The sequence below is a fragment of the Lichenostomus cassidix genome, chromosome 1 (genome assembly GCF_008360975.1).
Source record: "Lichenostomus cassidix isolate B80296 chromosome 1, HeHo_3.0, whole genome shotgun sequence".
Lineage (NCBI taxonomy): Eukaryota > Metazoa > Chordata > Aves > Passeriformes > Meliphagidae > Lichenostomus > Lichenostomus cassidix.
Window position 1 is genome coordinate 72,463,899 of NC_139479.1, and position 23,641 is coordinate 72,487,539.

General features: G+C 39.9%; 1 protein-coding gene across 1 annotated transcript in view; it reads right to left on the reverse strand.

Annotated features, from left to right (window-relative positions):
* Positions 1 to 7,271: 7,271 nt before the first annotated feature.
* DDX10 (DEAD-box helicase 10) overlaps positions 7,272 to 23,641 on the reverse strand; it is a 153,833-nt gene continuing 137,463 nt past the window's right edge. Inside the window, exons 17-18 of the mRNA XM_085063776.1 lie at positions 16,303 to 16,436; positions 7,272 to 7,966 (exon numbers count right to left, since the gene is read on the reverse strand). Coding sequence (XP_084919902.1) covers positions 7,777 to 7,966; positions 16,303 to 16,436 — 324 coding nt within the window. The 3' untranslated portion in view covers positions 7,272 to 7,776. The remainder of the gene's footprint in view (positions 7,967 to 16,302; positions 16,437 to 23,641) is intronic.

The following is a 23,641-nucleotide window of genomic DNA, read 5'->3' on the forward strand; positions in this document are numbered from 1 at the left end:
GAGAGTATTTTAGATGACTTAACATAGGGGATCAAACGCTGAGCTTTGTATTTCCCTAATAAAACACTCCGCATGTGATTTTGCAGTGTTGCTTGTTCCTGCAGAAGCTGTGGCTGCTGCAGCCACATGCATTAACTGAACATAGAATGAATGCTAACATCTCTGCAGAGCTAAATAGACAAGCTCATATTTTCACTTAGTGGAGAAAAACTGCCCCTCTTAATGCTTTATGACTTGACTGTCAGAAAGGAAATTTCAGTGTCTGTGCAAGCAGACAGGAATAGATGGGGAAAATGATGAATATTTACAATACAGAGGAGACTATTTAGGTGAGATATTGAATATTATCCAACAGAAATGCAAGTGGAATTGTTGTTAAATGTGTAAAATCTTATATTACCACAGAGGGAGTTGTATTTTGAACATTCAAAATAATTCTGAATAGCTAATGCAATGAAAGAGCTTATAATAAGTGCAGTCTTGCAAAATGGCATAGTTGGCCAATCCCAGTTGTCAAAAAAAACCAGAGAGGATTTGATTGAATTTCAGAAAAGACTAAATGACTGTATTGGTCACCACTGGTCACCATGGCAGCCCTGTGGGACAATTGCACAGGCCTGTCCCCCATGGCAGCACCCACAGTGACAGCCACTCCAGAGCAGGCAATCACTGACAGCCAGGAGAACAATATCCCCATGGCCAAATCTACTCAAGCCATCTCTGAGGGGGCCAGGCAGGTGTCATTAGGCAGAGGACAGTGGCCACCTCCCACCCCAACATCTCCCTGCTTCCAGCTTCCCTCTCCTTGGTGTTTCCTCACTCTTTGTCCTGCCAAGGGTCACCCAGCACTCGAGATTTTCTGTCCTATTTGTCTCTGTGCACATCCCATACTGCTGCCAACACCACTGATAGGAGCTTGGGCATCTTCCTGGTGCTCTCCCTCGGCAGAGCAATACTACTGCCAAGGTCACACACCCTGGTGGCATCGTGGCAGCTGCTCAGTCCTGGGCAGAGGGGGCTTGCAGCAGGCAGAAGGTGGCCAAGATCTGCACTCCTGTCCTTAGCTTCTACATCAAATAGAGGATAGAAATTACAACCTCAGGTGCTTGGCAGGAAAAAAGAGCTGAATGCAGAATTTCACCCCCCTTGATTCTATTTAGCAAGTTTATGGAGGAGAGCTGTTCTTTTAGCCAAGGGAATTCTGCATCACTAACAGATTGGTATTGTTTATGCTGAAATTGGGTGCTGAAGAAGCAAATAGTTTGCAAAAAAAATGTACCAGCATCTACAAGAAACAACAGAAAGAGTAAATGGGCTTAATTAGTCATTAGACAAGGAACTAGATTAGCGTGTTCTTACATATATTTAAGAAATACAAGCTCTTAATCCTACACAGTGCACTTTATTCCTTGTGCTGGATAACTCATCTTTATAAAGGTGATTCTTTGAACAGGTGTGTGGGTCAAGGACCATCTATCCCAGCAGCCACAGCCACTGAGCAGATGCTGGACACAAGCTTAGCCTGAGGGAAGGCAGCAGTGGAACTTTCCCCTGCACATCAAGTTTTCCCTGCACAGTGGTCCCTTGCAATCCACTTCACAGCCTCCCTGCTAGGCATAGGAATAGGAAAACAAATTTGTAGTTAAAAAGCAAAAAAGCTGTCAGTGAGAGGCTTGAAAACAAGCTCTTGGGCCAGCCCCTGACAGCTGACATCCTCATGCCACCTCATCACTGCCTTACACTGCAGCACACAGGTTTGCCAAGCGACATCAGCCAGAGCACTGTCCTTCTGCCTGGGACTGTTTCTCTCCTGTGATAGGTGAGGAAAGGTTTTGGCAAGAAAACGCCAAAGCCAAGTTCGGTAGCTCCCTACAATGTTCTTCTGAATGTTCTCCTCCTGATGTAAGATGAAGAGATTTACAAAGGAAAACTTCAAAAACAGTCAGATAAAGAGAAATGTAATTCTTTATCTCTCAGAGGACAAAAAGGGTTTGTGTGCATTCCAGTGCATCCCTGTGCATTCCAGTGATAGAGTGAAACAGGATGTTTACTGCTCACTGTAACCTCACTGCTAATTTACTATTTTGATTCTTAACCATGTCCCAAGTCTTCATCAAACAACCATTCCCACAGGTCAGGACTACCAAGGACAAGCTTAGCAGCATCCACGTGAAAATTGTGCCATTTACCATGACCTGGGATTTGTGAGCAGGACATCTGGTTTCCCTTCAGGAAACAGGGTCCATCTGCAAGCTGACTTGCTCTCATTTGAGTCTGTGATATTGAGTGGGATGACACCGAATCATTTGCTTAATTCCAAATCTTTCTCTGCACACACTAATGAACATTTCAGCCAAAACCAATCAGGTTAGGTTTGCACAGCTACTCTGGGTGTCTATTTAAAAAAAAAACAAACCCAAATTATTTGGAAATAGGCAGAGAGTAACACTTACATGGGTTACTCAACTGGAGTCTCCCAACTGGATAATCATGTGCCTTCTGGTGGCAACAAGTGTCTCCATTGCAAGGGTCCTTGTGGCAGCACCTTCCCACCCACAAGGAGCTTTCATTGGCAAGCCAGGGCACCAGTTTGAAGCACACTGGCAAATTTCTGAGTGCAACGGAGAGTGCACTGGAGTAGACTCCCATCATTGCAAGGGGAAATTATTCACAATAGTATTTGCTTTAAGAAGAGAAAAAAGTCCTCTTAAAACCAAATTCCACAAAGGACTGGTGGCCTCTCTAAATAAATAAGAACTGTACTCAGGGTAATGGCATAAAAGCCTGTAACCTGCTGAAGTGTGATTTGTTAAGACATTTGTCATGACTAGAAAGCTCAGATTAGTTCCTAAGCCATATTCATTAGCTTTTGCTGAGCTCATGGGATAAAACCAATTTGCATTTCAGTACAATCAAATGCAGTTGGTGGGAAGGACCACATGAGTATGGCCATTAACCATACAGACCAGAGGAACGATTTCACTTCCTTAGGAAGTGCAGCACAATGTATACATGATGGACTTGAAAAAAAATGAGGCATATTCCATTTCACCTTAAATGTGATAAGCTCAGCACATCAACACATTTAACAGCAAGTTCAATTTACAGCCTGTGCTTACACATTGCTTTTTCTGTAAAGCTTAGGTTTAGCATCAGAGAGACAAGCTGTGCATGACAGAGAGGACTCCTGTAGTCCCAGAGAGGCCATAGCCAGGAATATTATCTTCCTCCAGGACCTGATACATGATTAGGAGAACAATGCTCATTAGTTTCCTCTTAATGCAGCTCAGCACGGCTACTTCTCAGCTCAAAAGGATTTCAAAAACTGCTCAACAAAACTAATTTAGTTTAATTAAACTTATCTATATTTTATAGACAAAGCACATCTCAGACAATGTGCAAAACTTACAGATAGCTTTGACCCAAGAGATTTCACTCCTGGGTAAAGCTGCTAGCTGATAGCCCAGTGTAATTTAAGCAATCATTTTTACATGACTGAATCTGATGAATAGTTTTCTTTGTGAAAAATGGCTTCTGGCCAGACATGGACAAAAATAGGCAATGAACAAGGTATTCCTGGAACACATCAACTTCTCTCTACTGATTTAATCATAGCAATACCTCCTAAGAGACCTGAAAAGAATCTTCTTCTGTATTAGGCTTTCTAATTCCTTGATGGTTTTGACTGACTTATTTGCCTTTGAAGTTGGGGGAGCATTTAATTATAAAACAGTTCACTACTTTATTATAAAATGTCCACATGGTATAGACTAATGCCTTGATAGAAATTTTTACGACTTACAAGGACGATGGCAATGCATTCTCCTGACATCTAGTTCCACCTTTAAAGATAAAATTTGCAGATCCTTCTGAGAATAAACCATTAATTTGGAAGGATAAGACTAAATTTAGAGGAGCTACAAACACCAGAGAAGAGAGAAATATAACAAACAAATCTAATGACATGTGGTCCAAAAGTGAAGGTAATAGTCTTTTCTTACTAGAACTGTTTATTCCAAATGGTATGTCTCTTGGAGTTACCTTAACTGTGTTCTGGATCTTGTAGCTTGAAGCATTCTGGGTGCAAGGTTTGGCTCAGCTCTGCACAAGGTCCCTATCAAATTAACAACAGAAGTGTCTGCTGCACAAGTGCTACTGTCCTTCAGCTGCCTGTCACCAGCGTGCTGCCCAATTCCCAAAACAGGCAGCATAAGGAGTCATCTGTTCCAGGACAGAACCAACCAGCTTATTTTAAACCTCAGGTTATTTGCCACAGGAAGGTTACGGCTGGGGCAGTGACCTCCAGCATAAAAGCAGTAACACCCTGAGCCACAGTGGCCATTCCTGCAGCAGTTGGAGCCTACCACAGCTCAGCATTCCTGCTCCAGGGCATACTCAATCTTTCACAGGACAGAAGCATCAATCAGGTCAAACTAGAGAGCAGCACGATAAAGGAAAATACCCATTAGCAACCTTTACTAAGAGGCATTTTCTTCTTGTATTTAATATCAGTTTAGTTACATGTATCCAGGATTACAGGAACCCACAGGGTCACTTCAGTATCTTCAGATCTTGTTCTATGTTTTATAGTCTGAATTTAATGTTCTCTACCACAGTTCACTGTTTTTTAATGTTTTGCTTCAGGCATTTCTCCCTCTTTATGAGTATGGCCAGACAGCAGGACACACCAATCAATGCTCCACCTGAACTCAGTCAGTTGCAGAAGGCATTATTTTTTATTTCTATTAATATAATATTTAAGGAAAAATACCCATTTAAAATGTTTAATATTAATTTGCAATCTCTTATGTTAGAGATTAAATTTCTTACACTCTTCACACAATTTAATATGCAGCACCAATAAAGTCTTTACAAACTGAACACTGAAGAGAAACTTCTGTGATGCTGAGGTTAACACTGTCTCTGCTATGACACATTTTATGTGCCTCACGAAAATACTGCAAGCTGGTTATGTAGGTAGCAGCTAGCACATCTAGTGTCAGTCTATTTAACTGATCTAAAAAACCCAAACTCTTCAATGCTCTCATGACTTTTACCTCACTTCCAGTTTTCATCCAAAGAGTTTTCAAACAAAGTGTAATAAATTATCTGGTAAACAAATGTCTTTGTTATTTTGCACGTAACAAAGAGAAAAATTGATTCTGAATAAAAGCTGACTAAACTATGCCATTGCATAAATGCCTAATGTATATCTTGAGAATTAGCCCCATGTAATAGATCTTAATGCTATACCCAGCTATAAATCAACACACAACAATCATTCCAGCAGCAGAAGGAAATCAACTACTATTAATATAATATACTAATGCAAACTAACCTGAAGATTCATTATTTAAAACAAGACTTCCTGCTTGGCAATTTAAGAATGTCTCCTGGGCAATAGCCTTGGAAAAGTTATCAAGGAAGTCTTTGGTTACAGACAAGCTGAATTATTTCCCTGCTTCCATTTCTCCTGTGCAAAGCTGGCACTATAATACCTATGAAGTACAACCTTGCAAATGCTTGGGATTTATTCTGATGCTAGTCCTGGGACCAGGAGAAAAGGAGATAGGTGATGGGTGACATACCCAGCTGGCCCTGCTCCACCTGCCCATTAGCCCTGGACACACATGCCAGGTCTTTTGGCATCAGATTGAGTGGTCCCTGGGTGTGAACTGATAAAGTTCCCTGGCAAACACCCTTCAGTCAAGTCAGTCCTAAGACTGGTATTTGTTTTGTGTATTAGTGCTTCTTTTCTTAGACCAGAAATGCACTGCTAAAAGCAGGGCTGGTAAGGTGCCCCTTAAAGCAGACCTACAGCTGACGGGAATGAAAACCCAGAACCACAGCTACTTCCCAAAAATGCTCAATGATGCCTTTTTTTCTTATTATTTCTAAGATATGCAGCAGTTACCTGTTCTCACAGGTTCATACACTCATGGCATGGGGTATCTGCCTTAAGCCCCTGCCCTCTTCTTTTTCACATGGCTTCATTCTTGTGGGTCACACTTTATGTACACACCATCCCCTCACAGATGGACTCATTTGAAGTGGAAGGGAAAACTTCATCAGGATTCAAGAAACAGTGGTTCTGTATCAAACAACACAAACACATCAGAAACTTCATTGTCCAAAAATACAAAAGTAACAGCGCTTGAAAAATTCTTTTTATGCAGACAATGAAGACATCACAAGACTACCAGTGCACCACAATCCTTACAACATATGTAATTTTTAGTCTTACTGTTCAATAGGAAAGAGTATTTCTCTCCCACACCAGCATACAAATAAAAATATTCTAGACAGAAACAGTAAGTCTTTTGGTTTTTTTACCTGCTTGCCACAACAAACTGTTCACACTTCTTAGAGCAAAGCTTTGATTTGAGAGACATCAGGTGATGTGCAAGACAACTGACCACCACTAAACACGCTATGAACACCTCTAGAAGTACATGCCCCTGTCCATACCATCATCCATACCCAAATCATCTCTGAGTAGCTTTCTGCTGGTAGTGCTCTCTGCACTGCAGCTTTCTGCCTTCCTCCACAACTCCAGGAGCAGGAGCTCTGCTATCCCAGCACAGAGGCATTTGTTGAGGCTGTTCATTACATTCACTGCAGCCATTCACACGATGGCACATGGGACACGTGCACCAGTCACAGCAGCACCACAGCAGATCCTTCTTCATTAACAGATTCATCAGTGATGCTAGTCCCAGATCACAACATTTTCCAGGCCTGCTGTGGCACTGTAGACTAAACAAACACTGTGCATCAGCTGCCAAGCAGGTCTCATCTTTCACGTTTAGCTGTTTGTGAAACTCGGTCATTTCTTCTCATTCCACATTGTCAGGAAGGAGCAGATGGCAGATGTGCTCTGCCTATAATATTGTTTTTATGATACTCTGCCTGCTGGCAGAACAGTGGAAGAAACATTTGGAGATTTGCAGTATATTTTCAGTTCTGGGTAACTGAGCTAAAAGATAGCATAGGGTATAGGGAGAGGAGGAAAGGCTTGTACTGAATCGGTGCTGACAGATTCCTGTGACAAAAAAAAAGGAAAAAGCGATACTGACAAAAAAGGAGTATTTAATACATTCATATGAAAAGACCAAAAAGATACAGCTATGAGACAATGTGTTCTCACAAGAGTCAGTTTTAGCTTCTAAAAGTTGTTTTCTGCATTGCCTAACACCAGTGACAGAATCACAACAGAAGTGGTAACTGAAGGATAAATATATGCTTTCATAACAAAGCTGAAAGAGACACCATTAAGTTTACATCAAGGCTCTAGAAATTTTTATTAAAATATTTTAAAAATATGTGCCTTGTACACAAAAGAAAGTACACATTTTATTTTTAAGTAATATGATTTGAGCTGCCAGCAGTATGTCTTCTTTAAAAATTTTAGTACACATATATCTTCCAAAATAACAAACCTGGCACAGTAAAGAAAGGAACATCCTGTTTTCATTTAAAGCAAGATTAAAATAAAAGAACATAATTGCTTCAAAACTTGGAGATTTAAAATTATGAACGTGATACTGCAAAATGACACCTGGGGATTTAGGCTGAAAAGTTCATTTAGAAAGCCTTATAAATCAAACTAAATATTGTCTATAATCTATGAGCCAATCTAAGCCAATCCCATTCTCACGTGGAACTCATTTATCTACATTCACTGGTACCCAGCTGCCCAGATGCCAAATTAATTTTGTGTAAACTACTGACAAAATTGTGGAAATGTCCCAGAGAAGAAAACCTGCAGAAAAATAATTAGCTGTGACTGCTGAGCAGACGCAGTACAAGCTCTTCATCCTCTGCCAGAGAAAGCCCAGTATCTAATGGCAAATAGGGATCCTCCTCTTGGCTGAACTGCACCTTCTTTCTTTTCAGTGGCATTTCTTCTGCTGTGGCACTGCTGCTATAGCTTCTCTTCCTTCTTCCACTCTTCTCCTCAAGTTCACTGCAGAAAAAAATCAATTAGTCTTTTTAACAACTGTGGTAATCAATATCATCATGTAATCTAACAATTCCTTTTAAACAAGGCAAATTTGTGTCAAGATAAGAGCAAATAAAATTACAATTCAGAAGGGTGAAGCAATGGAAGCTGATGAACTCCGAATGTCTAAATTAGAGCTGCTCTCAGACTGAGGTGGTGGTGGATGTCCTGCTGTCATAATTGATTACAGTGTATCAAGATATTGCTATCAATCTCATCTAATATTTACTGCCTAATACAGCAACAGACAACTTGACAAAACTGATTTAGCCATGTGTCAGTGGACCTTGACATGCATTCAGGATCTTGCCTACAATAAATATGCACCAAAAAAAAATATAAGAACTGTAATTTCATTGGCAAATCCTACACTTAATACAGTTGTGATTTGGGATTATCTCATTCGATCACTCTTTCCTCCTCTTTCACACGTTTCCCTTGGAAGCTACTAACCACCTCTTTGCCATGAGAAGAAGAGGAAAAGCCAAAACCCAGTAATTTTCCCTGGTGAATTCCTATTTCTTCTGCTGTTTTTCCTAAGACTTGAATGAATTGCCTTTTGCAGCCTTCAATCTGGATGAAACAGCTGCTAATCTGTTTTATAACCGTGGCTTCTACCACATGGCCACATGATAACAATGGGAGGAAAGACAGAGCTTCCATGTACCTTCATGTAGTTTTGGTCCAAAACATAAAAAAATTGCTATAAATCTTCTTATGTAAGTTTAAAACAATCTAATCTAATAAAATTTATTCTAAGATATATCTGTGAACCAGCTCATAGACAGCTGGTTGTCATATGCTGTAGGGTGGAATTCATACCCAAAAACAGTAAAATGCAAATGCCCACACCCCAAACCATTCCATCCAAACAAGCTAACTGAAACAAAACAGCATTCTCAGCTTTTCATGTTTGTATTTTTTAAAATATAACAAAAATTTAAATGGAACTTCAAAAATTGAGCTTTTCTAAAAAAAAGCTGAATTTGTCAAATTTCTGCTCAGAAAATTCAGTTTACCTAAAAAAATGTTTCAATAAGAATTTTTTTTTTCATAATTTTTACAGCTGGTTGAGTGTAGATGTAATGCTTGGGAAATGTTTCATTCAGAAATACTCTTTAGAGACTTAACAATTAGAAACAGCAGTTACAATAAATAGCTCCAATTAGGGAATACTGTCCTTAGAATCAACACAGCAGAGGAACCCAATGCCCATTTTAAACCACCTTCAGCTGCCCACCTTATTTTTTTCCATTAATTGGACTAGTTAACAGTCTGTGAAATGCTGGTTTCGCCACTCAATGGAAACCAGCCTAACCCAAACATTAACCCCAAAACATAGATAGCAGTTTTCAGCACGTTCCCAAATGCTTTCTGAGAGGGATCAGCAGCACAAAGCAGCTTGAACACTGCACTTCCTGGCTGCCCTCCAAAGAGACGAAGGAGTTGCACGAGATCTGATGGCCTTGAGCTGGTGGACTGCACATGAATGACCAGCTTCCCTCTCTTGTCCATCCCAGCTTTCATGGAAGAATGGTGTCACCTCCTGCCTACTCATTACAGCCCAGAGAAAGGAGGCAAATCCTAATAGAAACAACCTGCATTTCCACAATTAAGGCAAATTAAATACCCTACCTTTATATTGTTCTTCCCTGCCCAGCCAAGAGAAATAGTGTGAAGAAACCTGGTCCAGTGGAAGGTATCCCTGCCCATGGCAGTGTGGGGTGGAACTATATGATCCAGAAGGTGCCTTCCAACCCAAAACATTCAGTGATTCCATGAATAGCTGATGACTGCACCAAATATTCACTCTATATATCCTGTAATTCACAGGATATAGCAACTTTGCTGGCTTTGAGCTGTCATTTGCATGGGTGGCTTTTCAGGGCTTGCTACCAACATTTTATCCCTTTCCTGGGGAATGTTTTATTCCTTTCCTGGGGAATATTCTGGGGAACTCTCATATTTCTCTCTGTAGTGCTTAAGATATTCCATAAATGCTGAAGCTATACTGACAGTATATGAAAATATACTGAAGCACTAAGCATTCTCACTTTTCCAAGTGAACAGTGTGGGTCTGAGATAGAGTTTCATGGTGCTCACTTTGATCAGGACAGACTGTAGGGGTTCACTTTAAAAGCACAAGGAAGGCCTCATTAAGTAAAAGCATTTTAGCTTGTTTGCAAAAGAGCCAATTATTTCCAGTCTTTGAATGGACTCTGAAGCCCAGTTTGCATTCATAATTGACTAATGCTTCATCTAGGACATCAGTTAAAAACATCTTAGCAATTAAAGCACTGCAGAAACCTCACAAGCTATGCATTTGTACCTACAAGCTATGAAACAGCAGACTTTAAATACCAAAAATTATAATCACTTCTGGAGTTTCAGAGGCCCATAGGCCTAGGTATCTATAAGGGAAAACATTTAAATATAAAACACATTCAGAAGGAACTAAACTCTGATATTTCTCTTTTTTTTCCACAAACAAAGGTACATCAACACAATTATGATTAAATTTCATCGTAAGTTTTGTGGGATGATTATGCTGAGTCAAGTTGCTTATTATTACTGAGGGATTGTGCAGCTTGATTAGTAGTGTAAACTGAAGATGCATCTACACATTAGCAGGTGTATTTTTGCACTAATTTGACCCCAGCTGGGCTGTGAGCTGGAGAGGTGAATAGAGAAATGTATAATACAGGAAGCAGCAAAACCAAGAAGCAATGAATACTTGTGTTTCCGTGATGCACACAAGGTAGATGCAAAAAAGTATTCGATAATGACAACTTAGAAAGGTAAGCAGAGAATCATGTGAAATGTGCGAATAAGATGTTCCTAATTTTGAGATGCAGAAGAAAGACAGACTGTCTGTCCACACAATGATTGGGGTTGAAAGGGACCTTTGAAGATCAGCAAGTCCAACCCTCACCCCTGTTCTTCCAGGATGGATTTTTACTAGCTCTGGTTTGGGTGGCGTGGAAAGAGGCTGTATTACTCTGGAGGAGCAGTCAGCTGCAGCTTTTACAAAAGGTGACAGTGGCAATTTTAAAAGGAGGATGAAAAATATGTGGCATCATGATGCTTAGAAATATCCAGTGCTCATTCTGGGTGCTTCTCCTTAGCTGTTTGGCAGAAAACTCGTTGGAGCAGATGTAACAAGCGTAACTCTCAGCTCTGCATGTGAAAGGATTGAGTGTGTAAAAGTAGCTATGAGGATGAGTTCTGCACTTATTGTCAAATGAATTCCTCCTCAGTCTCCATTAACTGAAGGCCTGTCACCCTGCAGAGCCTCTCTTTTTATCGTTGGTCATTTCCCATGGACATAAATGGCTTCTTATTCCTCCCAAACACACAAACTAATGCACTACCAGCTAGTGTCCACAAATAGCCAAAATAAAATAAAGTTATTTTAAGGTGAATTATTTTCTAGCAAAACAACTCAGTCAGAAAGTAACCCCCAATTCAGATCCAAACCAAAGCCAGTGCATCTTTCTGTCCTCTACTTATAACATTTTAAAAGTGGCATGTGCAGCTGGTTTACAACTCCTTCCTTTTACCATGTGGTTAAATTTAGCTTTTCAGCTGCCTGAACAATCCATGCAGTCTGAGGCTGCCCGATGAAAGGATTTACTTTGTTTACATGGATAAGGAGGTACCAACAGCCAACTTACCAACAGGCACAGTAATTTCTGTGGTCACCATTTACACAGCTGTAACAACGAAGTAAGATGCTATCATTTGGTAGGTAATATTTATGATTCAAACATTAAAGCAAAGTTTATGAATCCTGTCCCTAACACAAACACCAGCATATCTGAATGACCCTGATAGCTATACACCAAGAAACTCTAATATTAAACTACTGCAAAATAATACCACAAGTATGTTTTCAGGTAATACCAAGGAAAAATAGAAAGCTTTAATTGTTAGTATTTAACTCACTTCTGGGCTTTAGGCAATGTCTTAAGTGCCGTAAGGTTAAGATTTTAAATGCTTGAGAAGCAGCCATTTGAAATGTGCAGCCACACAGCCAAGATGCTGGTGTTTAAACAACATGGTACTGCAAGATCTCTAGACAGGCTCTGCTTCACTTAACATTTATTAGAGAATGCCTTGGAGGCTAGGTTTACCAGCACTGCTCTGGAAACAAACCACCCTTGCCACTGAACTATGGGCCATAGGTCAAGTTTCCAAACTGCAATGAAGCACACAAGCTCTTTCCCAAAGAAATGTACAAAAATAATGAATGAATCTGCTAGCAAAATACAGTTCAGAAAAGTTAGGAATAATTTATCCCATAAATATTGGCATTTTGCTAATCAAACATGCTGTGCCCAAAACTTTTTCCATGTAATAAATTTTAATTCACAAGGCCATGGCAGCAATCCCAATGAAGATTAATTACTGCAGTCCCTTCCATAAAGCCCAGTGCAGCTTCTTCCTTACTTGCTGTCAGAATGCTACAGCACATAGAAATGGTAATTAAAATATATTGTGCTGTGTTATTTTCTGGATCTGGGAAGGCTGGATTGATGGGCTGAGGCCACCTCTATGAGGTTCAACAAGGCCAAGGGCAGGTCCTGCCCTTGGGTCACAACAAGCCCAGGCAGTGCTACAGGCTGGGGGCAGAGTGGCTGGGAAGCTGCCCAGTGGAAAAGGACGTGGGGGAGCTGTTTGACAGCAGCTGAACATGAAGCCAGTGTGTGCCCAGGTGGCCAAGAAGGCCAATGGCATCCTGGCCTGGATCAGCAATGGTGTGGCCAGCAGGATCAGGGCAGTGATTGTCCCCCTGTACTCGGCACTGCTGAGGCCACACCTCAAATCCTGTGTTCAGTTCTGGGTCACTCACTGCAAGAAAGACATTGAGGGGCTAAGGGCAATGGAGCTGGAGAAGGGTCTGGAGCACAAGTCCTGTGAGGAGTAGCTGAGGGAACTCGGGATGTTTAGCCTGGAGAAAAAGAGTCTCAGGGGAGACCTTGTTGCTCTCTACAAGAGCCTGAAAGGAGGGTGTGGCCAGGTGGGGGTTGGCTCTTCTCCCAAGTAACAAATGACAGGGACAAGAGGAAGTGGTCTCAAGTTGCACCAGTGGAGGTTTAGATTGGATAACTGGAAATATTTCTTCACCAAAAGGCTTGTTGTCAAGCATTAGAACAGGCTGTCCAGGGAGGTGGTGGAGTCGCCATCCCTAGAGTATTTAAAAGGTGTGTGGATGTGGCACTCAAGGACATGGTTTAGTAGGATTTGGCAGTGCTGGGTTAATGGTTTGTCTTGATGATCTTAAAGGTCCTTTTCAATCCAAATGATTCTATGATTCCCTTACTGGCCATTCCACTGATATAAATTAAAACACCTCTAAAACTGAATATATAAGCCTCTATCCAGAGCAATTCGATATATCCTTGTCCAATTTTGTGGCTAATCAGAATGACCAAGGCTTTAAACAGAGACCTTTTATAATGTCTGTCCTATGGTGCTTTTCTCGCCATAACAACATTAAGTTCTGGCCTTCATAAAGTCACAGATATTACCTGAAAAATCCATATTAGAAGGAACACCAGGATTTGCTGATGAATCATCTCAAAAGACAATGTAATGTCAACCTCATCAAGAATGACATAAAACTTAGCAGGTCAACATCAGCATCCTGGTATAAGAAGCAGCTGCAAGAAAGTGCAATTTGCCCATAATTTTCATAAATAAGGATGCCACACAACCAAGTAGCACTGAGTACTAACTTGCACACTTGTCACCTGGTGACTGTCCATAAAGCCACGAACAAAACAGTACCAGAACTAAGGAATTTCCCCTCTTGTCCAAGATTTTTTCCATACTGATCTAGGAGTTAATGTGATCAGTCACACCCATTAAAGATTTAAAGAAGGTAATGATGAGGTCAATCAGAACTTTGCTCTTCCTCAACATTTTTATTTAAAGAGGTTGAGGAATTAGAAATACCAAAAACTCAATCTGACTGCAAAATGAATATTGAAGAAATCTGGCTGCTTTTCTTTAGCCTTATTCTATATTCTTAGATTTTTCACCTCATTAACAATTTACATTTGATAGCCTTAAACCAAATATGATGAATGTTGCTAGATATACAAAAATTAATCTCATATTACATGCTTGGAGTCATTAATTACTCTGCTTGTAGAGGTATGGCTGGAAGGGAATTTTATGCAAAGGCAAATTTAACTCATGATTTGTATAGCTCCCCCAGTTTAAAAAAAATGCTGGGTGAGGACAGAGAGAAGATTAGCAATGGTTTTGACTTCTGAAACCATGGACAGACGTCTATTTCTTTAAGGCTCTTGAAGGAAGACACCCCAGGTCTCACATACTTACTATGAATTACCCTTTTTAGAAGCACTTTTGGCCCCTTAAAGCAAGGAGCAGTTAGTGTAGCCCAACATATTTCTATTTGAATCCAACTCTTTGAGCAAAATCTCTGGATTTTGGAAATACAAAACAGAACAGAGTTGTGTTTTGTAATCTCAAAGCCTCATTTACTGTCTGCTACTCTTGACTGATTTGTTTTTGTTAAAACTGTTAGGTCAGTATTTCCCAGCCCCAAATGCAACTCACCATACAATTCAATAGCAATTCTAAGAGAGGTGCATAAGGCATGAGTGTTGATTTAACAATCCAGCCCCAAATAATTTCCTTCACTGTACCTTGCTCTTTCTCAAAAGCCTTCTACAGAGTGCTCAGAGCACCTCACAAGTCTCCAGGCATACCTAAACTGAGCATCAAAGCTGACTTTGGAGCAGCTGCAAACAGCCTTTACACTTCTAGGAGCTCCCGAGTGGGGTGTGCTGGAATGCAGAGCCATTGATGACTCCAGTGACAGCGCAGCATGTGATGGATAATCCTGTGCTGGCCATGGCCTGCCCAGGGAACATCAGTCATGTCATTACAGGCTAAATGGACTTGGCCACAGTGTGGGCACAAGTATTGGCATGTGATTGTCCACAACTGCTGCGAATTCGGATAGTGCCAACTAAAGCTCTTCTGGGCAGCAACTCAGTGTATATTATGTGCAGTAGGACAGGCCAAGGACTGTTTCCATTAAGCAGTGTTGATGAAATCACATTTCTTCAACATGTGTACTGGTCTGTTTTCCAGCTCCAAAGTCAGCTTCAATGCTCAGTGTAGGTATATCTAGAGAGAACATCCTCAGTTTCATTTGGTGCATGTTCGTTCTGTCCTAATCTACTCCACAGGAAGGGAAAATGAACAAGGACCTCGACACTCTTTGAGTCCTAGCTCTCCTTCAGAGCACATGCCCCAACGCCAGGGGGAACCAGATCAGCCACTGATTCAAAAGAAGTCTGCACTTAGTACCACTGCCAAAAATCTGTCCATGTCTGTCAACTTTTATTTTTAAAGCTTAGCTAATACTGAGTCTAGCTGACATTCTGAGGACAGGATCAATACAAAACGTGATGTATGAATACATACTCCTCCTAGCACAAAGAAGGAGCGATTTACTGTTGCTTGGAGAAAGCAAAGCATTTCCCCATCCTTGTCAGTTCTATTGACACACACTGGTGAATAGGCTCCAGGGGACATGACCACCAGCCTGTTAGGGCTATCCAGTCCTTAAATCCATGTCCCACACCCAGTCCTGCATACTGCCTCCACAACATCCAGTGACACATAGGTAGGGACAATCCAGCCACTAGGATTGACCCAACTCAGATCTGAAAAGCAAGAGCTTTATGAACTTAAGATATCTAGAAGAGCGCAAAATAAAAAACCTGTGCTCTCATTTAAGTGCCATTTAAGATTTGGCTTTACTTCTCATTGCCCTACTGTCATGCAATTGGTAATAAATTAAATTCGTTTTTTCCCAAGTCAAGTCTGCTTCACCCATGACAGTAGTCAGTGAGGGATATCCCCTAGTGTTACCTCAACCCTCAAGCCTTTCACTGCTTTTCTCTCCCCTGCCCAGCTGAGGACAGTGATAGAGTGGCTTTGGTGGGAACTGGACAAGGTCACTCTGCCATGGAAAGACATGAAACCTCTGGTGTATTAGTCAAGACTTTTGCATGTGAAACAGTCTCACCGAGATCCCTTCAACACTGACTCAAAAATCTTTCTCATACAACTTCACGAAAGAAAATAATAGCCTTTAGCTCAGATTTCTGTTCAGCACCTGACACACAAACTTTTAAAACTTAAATACTAAGTCCCATGAGAAAGAGGAGGACTGTAAGATTAATTCCCAACATGTAAACAAAACACTCTATTAAAAACATGAGCTTTTTAAAATTAACATGGAAGATGGTGCATACCTATGGCTGTCTTCGCTTTCTGAATCCTGTTCTTCATCAGAGTCTTTGTATTTATCAGGATCTGGAAGAGTGCTTGGATCAAACTCTTCTTCACTTCCACTGTGAGCGAGATAGGCCACTGTTTCCTCTTCAACCTGACAGGTGACAAATGGATAGTTACAAGACAAGCAAACAAGTCCATGCTACTAGTCACAACCCCATTAATAGGGAGGTTATGAGAAAAACCATTGCCCTCAAATGCAGTCAAAGACCACCAGTATTATATCCAGGAAAAGAGAAATATTTCTGTCATCACCAGTGCTCTCCTCCAAGGCTGTTTGTTAAAGGTTGAAGAAACATTATTAAAAAGGGAAGCATAAAGATTTATGTTTAAATTCTACCTTCCAATATTGTAACCTTAAATCTACCAAATCTAGGAGAGATTTGGGCAGCAACTAATCAACAGCCATCTGAGAGCAAGTGTCTAAGTAATATGCAGCTTTCCTGCCTCTCAGAAACATGCTGGCAAAGAGATACTCACATGTGGACACATAAATCACTGCTGTTAGGTGAATTTAATGAAACACTCTGATTTAAAACTCATTTGGGTGTCCTTGCAGTTAAAAACCAAGAAGCTGCTTAAGCTGAATTAACTGCTCTAAGGGAGTTTCAACCACCCTCCACAAGAGATACATGTTCTTCGGGCATCTTCCCAGATCCCCTCATCCCTCCTCTCTGGGGCTCAGCTTCACTCTGTCCCCACAGCACACCCTCAGGATGGGATGCTGGCATTGGCAAATTTCCCCATGGTGCGGCACTGCCTCACTAATTCCTTAACAAAGAGAGCACAGAAGATGCTGCTCCATAGAAGTACTGGATAATATAAAAAAGCTGACTAATTTTGCAGATAGAGGTTCTGCTCCACTTAGTCCTGAACTGACAGGACTACAAAATACTGATTTTTTGTAATAAAAAACTGAATACAAAAATTCTGTAAATTTTTGCTAGTAGGCACAAAGAAACCAGACAGACTGGAGGGCATATGCAATTGTATATGCACACAAAGATGCAGACAGAAAGCTTACAGGCATTTCTAAACAATGTGAACCCTACATCCATGCATATTGATGCTGGAAAGCAAAAACAAATTCCAAGAAACTATAATTAAAGATATGTCTACCTTTTGTTTATATATCTAATCAACGTTCACACAGCTGAGTTTCTAAAACAGTACTCATTTAAATGATCTTTCATTCCATGAATAACTTAACATCATTATATATTTAAAGTTAATTTATGTTTTGATTTTTCACCTTTTCTATCACAAGCTTTTAAAAGAACAGTCTTTAATGTGCACATACCTTCCTACAGTAAAAATAAATTTTAAAATTAATTTTAAAGAATAAGCCAAACAGAAACCATACCAATGGTCTCTTTTATATCTGCATATAGAGTGAGAGAAAAGCAATGAGCTGGTGAAGAGTAAGATTAGTCACCACTGCAAGAGTCCATTCTTGCTTGACCAGTGACACTTCTGCAGTGCACTGAAAGCAAGCAGAAGAAAGGGACAAAAGCCAGATTTGCAAGCAGAAGGCAGATGGAAAACATACTGACCACACATTTTGTTCTTTACTACTTTGAAACACCAGTAAAGGTAATTATATAGTTGGGTGTATAAAATGACTAAAAGCATCATCAGACTCTTCAGAACTCTAAGTCTCTTAAGGTAACAACCACCAACAGAAAAGCATGCTGATTATCAGAAACTTCAGATACCACTTCACAGTGAAGTTGTTTTTGGTTTTGTGGGGTTTTTTGCTTACAAAAATCCTTCAAGCTCATCTCTTAGTACAATATTACAGAGCATTACTAACTCCACAGAAAACTATTTTGAAGGTCACCTTTTTGCTAATGAATTTTCTTATTTGAAAATCATTCTGCATTAAATTATAGCTTATTTTAATTTCTTACAACATTAAATATTTGCTCTTTGCTTGTCCTTCCCATTGCATCTATTCTTTTGATACAGCTGGTGCATACCAATCTTATATTTAAAAAGAAAAGAGAAGTAGCATTCAAAGCTGCTGTATGGAACAATGTATTTTTTAATATGCATGTGTGACACCATGCAACAGAGTTCTGTAATACTAACATTTACTGCCAGTCATCTTTTAAGAGTTGGGCTGTTCATTCATATTCTCCATTATGACACACAGACCAAACCTTCGCTTTCATTACACATTCTTATTAATTTTTTCCAACAGAAAATATGCAGAGAAGTGTTAAACATAATGCTTGCTACAGCAAAAGAAATAATTGGCAAAGATGCCTCTTTCATTCATCAGGAATCATGAGGTGTTATTTCTTGTAAGTATCACTGCTTATATATTCATTAAAATATTTCTAAGGCCCTGAAATTGTTAAGAATCTGAACAGAAACATTTATCATCCACAGCTGAACAACAGAAACTCATTATTTTTCCCCTCTCACTTCAAATTTATATCAGCCAGTCAGGAAGAAGAAATCTTGTGACTTCACATTACTCACCACAAGAGCTGGAGAAAAGAAGTACCATCATAGTTCAAAATGACATGTGCAAAAGTTTTTCAGATACAAATAGGATGCAATTTACAGACTGAGGATTAGACTTGTCCTAAGGCAATTGCCATCAAAACAGATTAGAAGAAGAGATTTTGATGGCCTGTACTTTATGTCTAAGGTTGGGGACAATGTAACTCACACTTTGGAGTGTGTATTTATTGTGAAGTTCAACTGTGGAAGGAAACTTGTCATGGTTGACATCAAAGCCATTAAATCAGTCCGGCCAGGAGAACTGGATTTGGTGGCAATCATCTTTTCACTCTGCTCAGGGAAGACAAGCTCTCTCTTTGTACCTCAGCAGCCCATATATTTTGTAATTCTAGTTCCACAGAAGCCTGTACAAAGACTTTCAGTTTGAACATGACACTGAAATGCAAACATTTTTGCATTCACAGTCTCCCTCTGAGGCATAAAGACATTCTTCTTATGCAAACTCAGTATTTTATAAAAATTCAGCAAAATTTCTGTGCTGGAGGTTTTGGAAACCTTGCTGCCTTCAACATTCCACATTGTACCAAGTCAACAAGAATCACATTTGACCTTACTGCAGTTGTTTTGAAAGCACACACCCACTGAGACAGGGCAGGCTGCTCCAGAGCTTTTGACGTGTTTATCAACAGAATACCTCCAATTCAACTTCTGTCTTTGTTACAAGATGTAATGACAACTTTTCTTCCTAAAGAGGACCGAATGGCTGGTGCAGGTCAGGTAAATGAGTTAGGGAGGCTAAGAGAAACTTAAAATTAAGAAATCTATGTACCTCAGACACACAAGGGACTCACATGTTCAAAAAGACCAGAATGATGTCTCATTTCTACTCAGGTAGCATTAGGCACTCAGGTGGCAATTATCTATAATCATCAAAAAAAAGAACTGAAAAAATCACTATGAAAACCTGCATATAAATGAAAAATGTTGTATTAAGATTTCATTTCTAGAATACATATTTATTATGGTATTTAATTTATATCTAATGTAATAGAGTTTTTTTCCTCCAATTAAATTGTCTAGAGTGGCACTTTTTAGGCTCAACCCTTTAAGCAATTTATCAGTTTCCAGCAACCAGGTTGAGAGGGGAGAAATAATTGCTTAGGCACTATCAGTTCTGTCCAAGGTACTTTACAAAGTGCTTTACAAAGCACAGTGGGGGAATATTCCCAATTAGCTGAAAACAAAACTTTTAAGGTTTGTTTAGCATTTCATCACACTTAATTTGAGTCCATCAAGAGTCACACTTACACAATATTCAGCCCTTTTTGAGCTATGCTACCCTTCAGCTTTTGCTAAAATGGCCTCTCCCAAAAAGTGATGCCTGTGATTGTAATGCTAAGAAAAGGTAAGTTCTAAATACTGCTCGAAAGTTACCCAACACAGCTACATAACTTTTAGAAGTTTAGCATATTACAGCTCATATAAAAGGATATTTAAAAATAAAATATAAGATCTGACAGCATTCCAAATTTTCTTAAATTTGTTTTTGACAATTACTTTTTAGATGAAAACAGAAGTTGCTTTTGCATCATGTTTATGATTGAACCCATTTATATACAAAGAGTTTTTATAGCATTTTCTTTAAAACATCTTACTCTGGATTCTCCTGATCACCCTGCAGGTTTGGGATTTTTCATAGGCTGTACCTCCAACCCACCACACTGTCCCCAGCTGATGAATGATTGCTCTGGTATTTCATCATCTACATTGCCCCAAAGGAATACAGCTATTCTGGCAGTTCAAAAATGAAATACAGCCTTTGATGTTGCTAGGGTTTTTGATCCAACAGTTGCTTTGAAGAGCAAGACAAAAGCCTTAGCCTACACTGAAAACTGACTGGGAGCCAGTGGAGCAAACCATGTGCTGCTCTGACACACCCAGAGCTGCCCAAGCCAAAACTCACAGCTACCCTCCATACCACCTAAGGTGCACCAATGTTCCATGGCTCCAGCCAGAAAAACTGGTAGCTAAAAACTGGGGAAACCAAGATTCCAGGTTAGTCAGCCACACACAGTCCTTGCACTAAGATAATCTCACTGATCTTTGGGCTCTGGAAGGAGTCAGTCATAGTTCCTGGTTTTCACACCACTTCAGAGAATTTAATTCTTAGTTTTCAATAGAAGGAACAGACAACCCTCAGCTTCATCTCAATCATTCCCCATTCCCAGTCACTAGCAGTCACACCAAGGTTCAATTTCATCCAGTCATTCTTTATTTCTTTTAAGCCATCTGAGATCTCAAATAATACAATATGCCTAGTTTAGCCAGAAGAAACTTACTTTTACCAGTGGTCTCACATAATGAACATGAGAATACCTCATTTTCTTGCTTGCATTCCTAAATGCTCCACATTTTACAGTCAGTGAATGGGTAAGCCTGTGTTCCAAATTAGCAGACACTGATGCATATATTCTGACATTCAAATGTGTCAGTAACTATAGCAAAGCGATTTGTGCTGGAAATGGCTCCTGCCACAAGCACAGTTCAGAACCACTGAAAACACAAAACTCATAGGAATTGCTGAGATGTTCTAAATCTACTCAAATACCTTTTGTTTTAATGTCTTTGCATTTCAATTATAATGGGTATGTCTCAGAACTAGACCTTACGCTTCTCCTTTTCTAATTTGTTCTTCTAGGAGCCATGTAGAATACTTATTGTAAAGATAAGCTTCTTCAACTTGTTATTAGCCACAATTATCAACATGACTTTAGCAATAGGGATGACTAGTATCCAGATAAAACAACTATACTGTTACCTTAAATGTAATTCAAGTTACAGACATGAAAATACAACAGAAAAGAAACTAAGTTACTGAGTGGGTAGCAATAGAAGCAACACACACGCAGAAATACATGAAATTCTGGAAAGCAGCAGGGTAAAAAGAAATTACTACAAAAGTCTGAGAGGATTAAACATGCCAACATACTTAAAGTCCAAATGTCTACGATCCTGTCAAAAAAAACCTAACCCAAAAACCAACAAAACCCCAACCAGAAAACTACAGTGCAGAACACTGGTTTTAAACTTATATTCTCAACACATAACCCTTGGATTGCCTCTTTACATTCCTTCTTTCTCTCCACTTTTAGGTTCACAGCAAACATGGCTGTCAGCTCAAATATAGAAAGTAATTCTCCAAAGTAGTGTCTGTGTTCAAACATTTCAACCCATCAGTCTTCTCCAGGGATCCCCAGCATGTGTCCACAGAGAGGGTGCCTACATGAGAGAACCTTCTCTGTATCACTTTCCAGCACTTTGGCACAAGCCTGAGGGAGCTGCATCCCCTGTTGTGACACAGCAGTGTCCCACCACCAACACCACTGCTCACAGCACAGACTGCAGGCAGACACCACTCTTGGCTTACTGATGGGTATTTTTCAAGAAGGAGTAGATGAACAGCAGCACTGACATGAAATAATCAGAAGGGAAACCTTTTAAGTCACGTAATTCTGTAAACTTGTTAGTTCTGCTCTTTTCTTGGAACAACTGATTTGTATTCAGTACACAACAAAGAGCTGCACTGGCATTAAGTGCTTGTCCAACAACAGGATTTTTATGTTTTCACTGTATTGCTTAAGTCACGTACTCCAAATGCTTGTACAAAATACGCACATAAAATAGCGTTCTTACAGGGAGAAAAATATGAAACAAATTAATTCCAGGCAGTCAAAGTTATTTTAACTCCTATTGGTGATTCTACATGAACTGAGGAAAAGAAACACAGAAGAGGCATTGCTGTTCATGGCACTGACTCAATTGCTTGCTGTGAGAACGAGACCTTGTGTGCCTTTGTTCCAGACCTATGTAGCAGCTGCAATAGTTTCATATTTGTTCAAATTTCCAAACAAATAACCAGTAAATCAGAAAGCACCTGGCTGATGCTGCAGAATTGCAGGGTCATTTATTATTAATTGTTTTTATTGTAGAATTCATCTTCCTAAGCCCTGAATCCCTCTCTACAAAATTTTGCAAGAGACAACTCCTGGCACAAAAAGTGTAAGGGCTAAGTAGAAGCCACAAGAGAACAGATGAATCCAGACTGATGAACGACAAGGAAGCAAGCTGCCTGGGGAAGATTTGAGCAATGGGCATGACACAGCACAGAGACCTGCCTTCTGGTATTTCCACAAGCATTGCTGGAAAAGGGGAACCTGGACGAGGAAATTGAAAAAGATTCTGAGGTAGACTGGCAGCCATCCACCAGCAGACAGAAAATTATAATATCCCCTGATAACAATTTTATCCACATGAACAAATATGACAGGTGTGTCTTAGAAATGACAAGCATGAAGAATATGAAAGATTTATATGAGGCAAGATCTTTTAGGTGAACTCATTGAAAGAAACACAAATTTTCATGTCTAAAATAAAGTAATGCAAAAAATCCAACCCAAATTAAGAATAATTGCTGAGTTAGTGTGACTCGAGGAATTGAGTAAAATATAATCACGTATGTGCAGCAGGCTTGGGGAATGCTAGTACAGGGAGAACCTACAGGAGAACCTTCAGGAAAGAGAGAGCACATTTCTCATGTGTGGTAAATGAAAGGACAAATGGAGAATTAGGAAGTATTTAGATAAGCACTAGAAAGTGACCACAGCAATACTAAGGCACAGGCTAAAGGGAGACAAAGTGCTGATACCTAGAGTGACTGAAACAAAGTAGCAAAGAAGGTTGAACTTTTCTCTTGAATATTGCCTAATCCATGAAGACCATCAGTTAAGATTTTCATTTAGGCAGAAAGGTACAGCTGGAGTAGAGAGA